The 10,073-nt window shown below is 33.2% G+C and overlaps 1 protein-coding gene across 1 annotated transcript in view; it reads right to left on the bottom strand.

The window, feature by feature from the left end:
- Positions 1-2,405: 2,405 nt before the first annotated feature.
- LOC111088769 (apolipoprotein D-like) overlaps positions 2,406-10,073 on the bottom strand; it is a gene marked incomplete at its 5' end in the record, with an annotated part of 9,105 nt that continues 1,437 nt past the window's right edge. Inside the window, 2 exons of the mRNA XM_022399694.1 lie at positions 2,406-2,641; positions 4,584-4,675. Of these exons, the coding sequence (XP_022255402.1) occupies positions 2,406-2,641; positions 4,584-4,675 (328 nt within the window). The remainder of the gene's footprint in view (positions 2,642-4,583; positions 4,676-10,073) is intronic.

Below are 10,073 nucleotides of genomic sequence, written 5' to 3'. Positions count from 1 at the left end.
AATATTTTTGTGCAGTACCTCAGGTTATACCGTTACAAGATTGCTTTTATAATAAGATCTGGCTTTATTTCTTAAGTTAAGTCATTTACCAAAAAGATTGAACGTACGTTTTGCATCATATAAAATATGTGTATGCTTAATAAATATTCTTGATCTTTGGAAAAGTATATTAGTATATGGTGCCCAAGTAAAGACGACATATTAGGCTTAGGTATTAGGCTTAGAGAAGATGATAATGGAAATGAAGATGTAGCATGTTTTGCATATACACTATGTTTTTACCTTATAATAATCTGAAAGAGAAAGTAGCGTTAAGTAACAGAAGAATAAATATCTGATAGCATATTTTTGCAAATAAAAACAATTATTATTCTCAAAATATTTAAATATGTTGAATAAAAATTTATATCATAATTAATGCAAGTATTGTTTTGTTTTTTCTAGTCCAAAGCTCGTCAGTAACAAAATAATATCACTTGGAATGAAAATTTCACAAAAACCTTGTTTCTCTTCTAAGCAGAATTATAATTTCAAAATATAATATCGTTATCGTTTTAAAGGATTAACTCGTTATCTATTCAGATATTAATCTCGTTATCGTTTTAAAGGATTATCTCATTATCTATTAGCCCCCAGTGGTACAGCGGTATGTCTGCAGACTTACAACGCTAGAATCCGGGTTTCGATACCCGTGGTGGGCAGAGCACAGATAGCCCTTGTGTAGCTTTGTGCTTAATTACAAACAAACAAACATTATCTATTCAAATATTCATCTCGTTATCGTTTTAAAGGATTATCTCGTTATCTATTCAGATATTTCAGATATTAATCTCGTTATCATTTTAAAGGGTTATATCATTATCTATTCAGATATTGATATCGTTTTAAAGGATTATCTCATTATCTATTCAGATATTAATCTCGTTATCTTTTTAAAGGATTATCTCATTATCTATTCAGATATTAATCTCGTTATCTTTTAAAGGATTATCTCATTATCTATTCAGATATTGATATCGTTATCTTTTTAAAGGGTTATCTCATTATCTATTCAGATATTAATCTCGTTATATTTTAAAGAATTATCTCGTTATCTATTCAGATATTAATCTCGTTATCTTTTTAAAGGATTATCTCATTATCTATTCAGATATTAATCTCGTTATCTTTTAAAGGATAATCTCGATAAATGTAATAATTTGTTAATCACTATTATGTAAAATTAAATTTTAGTCGGATTAACTAGCAACTAAGACTATACTTAGAATAAACTATTTCTGTTTGACTTTGTAAGATTTTAATCTAAACATAAATTATTTCTGTTTATTTTTGAGGATTTAATTTAAAGTTATTTAGTTGAAATGTTCGCTTTAAATGAAGTACAAATGCCTAGAACACATTTCAGTAATTCAACACAACCATTAAGTTTTTAATATATATATAGTTTTGTAGCACACTTCTCCCTTTCTCAGAATTCAAATATTCCATTGACTAGTGAACTAGAAACGTTTCGATTTCCCTTCAATTCATTCGTCAAATTTATTTTCAATTTAAATATTGCGATTGTAATTTTATAGATACATTACAACCTTTGGGAACTCAGTGTATAAAATTAGTGATTTTAAGAATCAGCTTCTATAATGTTTTTTTTACTAAATGGAGAATTGAGTATTAGTTATCGATCTTCTTTCGTTATGCTTAAATATTAAAATTTAAAACATTTGAGGTAAAATGTTCCCGTTTATAAACGTTATATATTTTTAATATTTCAGCCCACGAATGAATTTTCTAAAATGTTAGTATTTTTTGTTACAACTGAACAAGTTGTTTTGTAAAACGCATACGTTAGTTTAAGATATTGTGATTAGATCTTTATATATATATATATATATATGGATACACAATGTTACAGTTTCAAGTACTAAAACTTAAGAAAAGGCGTGTATTGCACGTGTGTTTTTAATGTATGTGCAATTTTATTACTACTAATAAATGTCAAAACTGTAAACCTAAATTTGTACACGAACTAGTGCGTTAAATTGAATTAAGGAACAATTTCTAGGACTCTGAAATGGATAGTGCCTTACGTCTTAACACGCTAAATGTGTTGAATCGAGTTTATCTAAAGTGGTATAAAACGGTCACCTTCTGGCAAACTATCAAGACAGATGAATCATGTTAAAGACATTTGTATTTACTGTATTTTTAAGGCATCGATAACTAGTTTAAGTTTTCTTTTCATAGTTGACAAGATAGCTCAATATATATAAACGAAGGGGTGATGGGTACTTTTTCAAGATGAACCATATCTATAAAGTACAGTTAAAATTTCGTTGAAACACTTAAAAAAACACATATCTTTGATTATGGAAATAATTAATGGTTTCTGATAATGGAGCTAAATATCAAGGTAAAGGACAGTAGAGTTGATTCATAGGAGCAAAGGGTGTAACTTGGAACCCTCCACGGACAATATTATCAATTAAAACTCGTGCCCTGAGCCGTGGTTCTAAAGTGGGAGTCCTCGACATTATGTATATATATTCCTGTTTCTTGTTCCCTTTGAATGGTCTGCAAACGTACATCACACCATAGTTGCTATAGTCCGTCGATATAATACACATGTCCGCTCCATACGGCACTGGAATCAAAAATGGAAACGTTTGAAAACAATGATTACATTTCTTAAATGTTTTAATAGAATCAAGTAAATTATTGTAATTATTAGTAAAAAGTTAATAATGTGAAGAATTAACTTATTTTCCGAATAATTAGACTTCGACAGACGCAAAAGGTATTTTAAAATATTAACCTAAAAACAAGTTATTGTACACCGTATGTAGTTCTGACCTTTTATTTTAATAAAGAGTTAAGCACAAAGCTTCACCACGGGTATCGAAACCCGGTTTCTAGCGTAGTAAGTCCGCAGACGTAACGCTGTGCCACTGGGAAGCTTCATAAGGAGAGATCATGGCTACTTATTATATATACATTTATTCGTAATCATACAAATCTGTTAAGAAGGCGGACTTATGAATGTCTGCTTGAGTAACCATTTTCTTTACAATGTCAATGAATGTCTCCTTAAGTAACCATTTTCTTTACAATGTCAATGAATGTCTGCTTGAGTAACCATTTTCTTTACAATATCAATGAATGTCTGCTTGAGTAACCATTTTCTTTACAATATCAATGAATGTCTGCTTGAGTAACCATTTTCTTTACAATATCAATGAATGTATGCTTGAGTAACCATTTTCTTTACAATATCAATGAATGTCTGCTTGAGTAACCATTTTCTTTACAATATCAATGAATGTCTGCTTGAGTAACCATTTTCTGTACAATATCGTATTTACCAACCTTTTGTACAGAACAAGATGTAGATCAACAGGTGCCAAAGGTACCCATGCATCTTGCTAGAAGTTCCCTGGGGCATGCTCCCCCCCGGAAAATTTTGAGAAAACAAGAAGAGGGTGATGTAATTCAATTTCCTACATTCTAGACCAAAGAATTATTACAGACAAGATTCTAGTAGTTGCCCCAATCAACTAAAAACATCGCGTGGCCTTTGTTTAATTTAAAACGGTTATTCATAGTGTATAAATAAAAAAATGTTTTGGACTGATATTTTGCAGAAAGGAATTTTAGCGTCATAAGCCCTCAGACTTGCCACTGACGGACTTGTAGAAAGGTTCTGAAATCAGTAGCCTACCGCGTGAATCGGGAGATGTGGCAAGTATAATATGTTAAATACAAAGTGAAGAAGTAGATAACTCGAAAGGCATTAGAGGGAACTCGCGCAGACGCACAACGTTTCATTAGCACACCACATCCTGTAGACATAATCTTCATATATGTATATCAGAATTTTTTGTCATTTTTGGGAGAATTAGTTGTAGAAATTCATACTTCTTATTTATAGTGAAGAGTTTTGCTTGGGCGCCCGCAGGAAGGGGCAAGAGGGGGCATTTGCCCTCCTTTACATTTCACAAAAAATTGCACGTATTATGGTGTAAGCTTAACATCTTAATTAAACTAAAGATTTTTAGCATTTTTTTATTAAAACTCTAAATTTGTGTCTGCGTGTAACCACACATAACACATTTTTTTTTAGTCTGTTGACTTACACTGTAAAAGCTGATCCCCTACATATATGTTTCCCCCCCCCCCCCGAAAATATTTTTTTGTGCGCGCCCAGGAAATTTTGTTTACACTTCAACAATTAAATTTTCTGGCAGTTTTCTTAAACTTAGTGAGTATCTTAAATATATATACTCACGATGTTGAAAAAACACGAATGTTCAAGAAGTCATTAAATATATATATATATAAAGTTTAATTGTTGCTCAAACGCTGCCATGAGATGGCGCCACTAGAACCGTCAGCCAATAAAAAAGCGCTATAATTCTTAATTGAAAGTCCCAAATTATTTTTTGAAGTATGTGTTTCATTTATACATCTGTCAGTAATAATAAATAATGACATTATATTACGTAATCTAAGTTAATGTTGATATTTTTTATTGAATAAATATTAATACCATGATCTTGTGAAAGTATTTTTTTTTTTTGTATACTTACAACTTTTTATTCCTGGACTGAGAACAAGACAGTTAACACCTCCTTTGGACTGATATCGAGCCTTGCCCTGTAGGGTATCAAAATCGTGTTTCCTGAAAAGAAAAAAAAAGAAAGAAAGAAAGACTGAATACTCCGTTAATTAAAAAACAAATATATTTGAATTATTATGAGTATCTTATTTTCACTGTTATGTCATTTCAAGTATAACGTCGAAATATGTAGAGTCGTCAACTTTTTGAAGGCCATAGATAGGCCTAAATGAAATGTTTTTAATTGTGTACCAGTTTAACGTTGAATATTATTTATGATTTTAACTTTACACACAAGTGCCAAAATACTATAATTACAAGAAAGATGCTACTTCATTTAATATTCTGAGCAGCTGACAAGTTCAGTTAAATTATATTCCGAGTTTGGAGGCTTAATTCTAACGTTTGCCTGTTTTATCTATATTCCGACTTTGAAGGCTGCATTCCAACGTTCACTTGTTATATATATATATTCCGAGTTTGGAAGCTAAATTCCAACATTTGCCTGTTTCATCTATATCCCGACTTTGAAGGCTGCATTTTCGACGTTTGCCTATTTTATCTATATTGTAAATTTGGATACAGTAATCCGGTACTTAATTGCCAATTCGCTGAAGTACACATGGATAAAATTACCGTTTCAACCAGGTGTACACCTGTACGGTACACATGGATAAAATTACCGTTTCAACAAGGTATTCACCTGTACGGGAAGTTATTCTTTCATTACCTTACCGTTTCAACAAGTTATACACCTGTACGGGAAGATATTCCTTCATTACCTTACCGTTTCAACAAGTTATACACCAAGTGTATAATTTGTTGAAACGGTAAGGTAATGAAAGAATATCTTCCCGTACAGGTGAATACCTTGTTGAAACGGTAAGGTAATGAAAGAATAACTTTCCGTACAAGTGTATAACTTGTTGAAACGGTAAGGTAATGAAAGAATATATTCCCGTACAGGTGTATACCTTGTTGAAACGGTAAGGTAATGAAAGAATATCTTCCCGTACAGTACGGGAAGATATTCCTTCATTACCTTACCGTTTCAACAAGTTATACACCTGTAAGGGAAGTTATTCTTTCATTACCTTAAACTTATTCAGTCTCTTCGTAGGTTTGAATAAAATTGAATAAACACTTGAGTGTAAAGTATTAAGTAAGGTAAATTAGGAGGAATATTATAAAGAATACTAAGGATATCGAAATGTATAATCTTCTGAGCTAAGTTTGATGCGTATTATATCGCCATGAGCCGTGTAATACTCGCACGAGTGAATGTGTGTAATTATCACTTCATACTTTTAGTAGTGATACTTAAAATTGTGAATTTTTGTATCACTTTTTGATAGATGTGATTTTTGTATTTATAGCTATATACATACATACACTCAGTCAGTCACCTTTTCATGGAATAGCAAAAAACTGGAGTTCTAAACAATTCATAAAAATATCTCGGAAAACTGAATTATTGACAATTGTATTAATAAATATTAGTTTATTATTTATGGTGTGGCTCTCGTGTAAAGAACAGGACATTAGAGCAGACGAAGATTCTGTTTTCTATCTACATCACGTGCATGGAGATGGTGATGTCAACCAGATTGTCTTCATGACATCACGTGATCTGGGGAAAGTTCTATTTACTTCTGTTACTATTTTTGGTGTTTTGGGTGATGTTATTACACAATAAGATAATTTTAACATTTTTTTTTACTGACCTTGGGGAGAGGGGGGGGGGCTCCTAATAAAAATAAATATAATAGCATCTTGATCTTATAAGTATAGTTACCAGGTTTCCAGAGTGAAAGACTAGTACAGAATGACACTGAACACACCCTTAAACAGTTTAAATTACATTATTATTTGCTAAATAATCTGATGTTTATTGTATGGCGATAAAGGCGAAATTGATAAAGGTTTATCTAATTAAATAATAATAGATTATAAATAATTATAATAAATAATAATAATAAAACGTGCCTAACTTGTTTTCAGCCAACTCAAAATAAAAATGTTGCTTCTTCATTTTCTTTTTCGCGGCTGGGCAGGTCTTCAAACCTCTATTCCTGCAGCTGCCCAACAACAGGTTAGGTTAAGAAAAATGGAATAGAGAGGGAGGTAACACTGTACCGTGCGATTTGCCTTTGGCAGGTTATTTTCCAAGTGAAGTTAAAAGAGCCGTGCATAATTACAAACCGTGATATATCAAGCTCACATTGACATGTAGAGAAATTGGGACAATTTAATTTTACTGTCTTTCATGCGGACCAAAAATAAGGCAGAAACCCGGGACATCTGATAACCCTACTTATAGGGCCAATAAAGAAAGACTTGTTGAAAATTATTATCATTCATATTGTAATGTAATTTTACACAGATTATCCATCTATACATCACGCTTCACCATCAAAAAGTGTTATATATATCATAACAGTTGGTTTGTTGTATTTACAATGAGTTTCTCCAAAGAATACTGGAATTCAGTCTCGAGCGGAACATTTGTAAAATAACGTCAAAACTTTTGTTTTGAAAATGTATCCGACAAATAATAATAAATGTTTAGTTTTACATCAATTAAATATATATATATATTGGCAAGACTGACGCGCTGTTAAATACGTTGTTATAGCGCAAAAGTTAAGTCAAACCAGAAATGGTAAACATTTTCTAAAGCTCTTTCGTGTATAAATGCTAGTGTGATGATTTAAGGTACCTCATTTTATTTCGGGTTCTCTACACCCCACCCCCCCACCCCCCTGGCCCGGCATGGCCAGATGGTTAGGGCGGTCGACTCGCAATCTGAGGGTCGCGGGTTCGAATCGCCGTCCCACCAAACAAATAGTTGCCCTTTCAGCCGTGGAGACGTTATAATGTGACGGTCAATCCCACTATTCGTTGGTCAAAGAGTAGTCCAAGAGTTGTCGGTGAGTGATGATGACTAGCTGCCTTCCCTTTAAGTCTTTCATTGCTAAATTAGGGACGGCTAGCGCAGATGGCCCTCGTGTAGCTTTGCGTGAAATTCAAACCAAACCCTTCCCCCTTTTAGAGATGTGTATCCGGTAGTTATTTCTGTGAAACCTTTTGTTTCAGAAAGCATACAAACTGTAAAATAACGATGAATGTCATTTTGTGGGGGTTTAAAAGTGTTGTGCTGGTGCATTTTTTGTTTTGATTAAACCTGTACAATACGTTGATATGTTTAGAGCCGTGGACATGTGTGTGAATGTAATATTTATTCTGTACTTCTATGTACATGTTCCCTCAAGCATTACATTGAAGTGAACAGATTTACGTTTTGATTTGATACACCTGTCTTGCACCAGTATCGAGATTTATTTTTTTTCTCCGCGAGTGTAATCGCATTAAATGTGTGTTGTTGAGTGGGTGCCATAATCGGAAAAGGTGCAGCCGCGGCCTCTATATTTGGACGGTTATCTGTCCAGAGCTCGTTTAGCGTGGGGTCTGGTATGGTTTTTATATGGCAAAGGAAGTTAAATAGTTCTTTCGTTCCGTACCAATTAAGGACTGTCAGTGTGTGACTTAGGTATGATCTTCGCCACATAATCAGTTGTGTCTTGTAACCAAAGATAACTCAGCAGAACGCATACCTCCGCAACGCAGCGTTGATCATATTCGGCTGTCAAAAAATACGAAAATGTGTCCGTATGGCTATCGTTATCAATGAACACGGTCCATTTTTTGGCAGAACGATGAGGGAAAATATTATAAAATATCCGCCAAAACTGGTCACCACGTTAACCAAATAGGATTTTTTTTTTTTTGGATTTTCGTGACCTTGACCTTTGACCTTACCCCTCAAGACGTTAGCCCCAATACGAAGGAGTGTAGAAAAACTCCCGTAGTCTATTGTGGTATTTATCGCTGTTGTTAAGCCCATTGGTTTAATTGCTTTGCCGTTTTTTGGGCGCTTACAGGCATAATAACAGATCCACTTATGTTTCGCTCCGATTATTTTGGGGACTCGTAATTAATTTTGAACCTATACGGTTGGTCTTTCTGTCAGTTATATTTTTTCGTAATCCATATGTAGGAATATTCATTGTTATGCGCTTCGAAGCCACGATTTTGGAGTAATTTGATCACTTTTTAATTTGGTGCCTCTCCCATCTGCTTTTCATTTTGTTCCCTAGGTGTCACTAGCTATTCTTTTGTTCGTTTGATGTCGTAGTTCTGTATTATTGTTGGTTAGTGGAGAAGGACCTGTTCTACTAATATCCAATATATGTCTTTCTGTTTCATAGAGTATACGCCCTCTTTAATTAACATTACTCTTTTGATGGCGTTAAGGAAAAATCGACTTGATTTCCATCTTCAATAATAAATCAGATTGTTTCTAACAGGACCGCGCGCTCAACATGATTCTCTGTTACAATAATTCAGGGTTGTTTTTAATAAGACCAGGTGCTCAGCAGAATTTGCCATCTTCATTAATAAGTGATAATTAATTGCTATCATGCCATAAAGAGTAAATTATGACCATAAAAACATGTCCTCTTGCATATGATTTTTTAAAATTATTAGCATCTAAGCATAAGAAAATAAGAAGTGTTCCTAACATGTGGAAACCGTAGAGAAATAGGCAATAACTAAATCGCCTTCATTGAGACTATGGTGGCATATGAAAAACCAAGAGAAATATATAAAAGTCCAGTCGCACAAGTAGTAGGCATGCTTTTAGACTGATTTGACTGTGTTGTTGATTCAGTCATATTATCAAAACAACTGACCTCAAAACCTGAATAGTTATACTTAGCAATATGACTGTTAAAAAGAGGATCAAACCTTATTTTATGTCCAAATCAAATTGGTAAAATGCCCGCTGTTCCAAGTTAAACGTGAAAGAGTAAATTGTACAAAGGCTTTGATTCACGATAAAGCAATAGTAACAGTCATAATAATGATAACAGTGAAATCACGATCTAACAGGTTATTAGTTTTCATAACTGTTTACAAAAGTGTAACTGTTGTTCAAGTTACCTTTAAGGACAACTTTGAATTTATAATGAAGCATGTGACGTCAATCTTCTCGACATTGTCTTTACACAAGCTTTCCTCTGAGATAAGCGGATTGGTTTTGTTGGTGATATTACTATTTGTCCTATGATTATATCATGTGTTATACAAGAAAACCAACTTTTGTTAATATGGTTGAACTGGTGAAGAGGTGACACGTGACTGAACTTTAGACAATGTGATCAGGTCGATTACTTTTCGATTATCTTATGTTGATGATATCTGTTTGATCTTTAGACAATGTGATCAGGTCGACTACTTTTCGATTATCTTATGTTGATGATATCTGTTTGATCTTTAGACAATGTGATCAGGTCGACTACTTTTCGATTATCTTATGTTGATGATATCTGTTTGATCTTTAGACAATGTGATCAGGTCGACTACTTTTCGATTATCTTATGTTGATGATATCTGTTTG

This window comes from Limulus polyphemus, unplaced genomic scaffold (assembly GCF_000517525.1).
Source record: "Limulus polyphemus unplaced genomic scaffold, Limulus_polyphemus-2.1.2 Scaffold4390, whole genome shotgun sequence".
In the NCBI taxonomy this organism is placed as follows: domain Eukaryota; kingdom Metazoa; phylum Arthropoda; class Merostomata; order Xiphosura; family Limulidae; genus Limulus; species Limulus polyphemus.
This window is presented reverse-complemented; position numbering and strand designations above follow the sequence as displayed.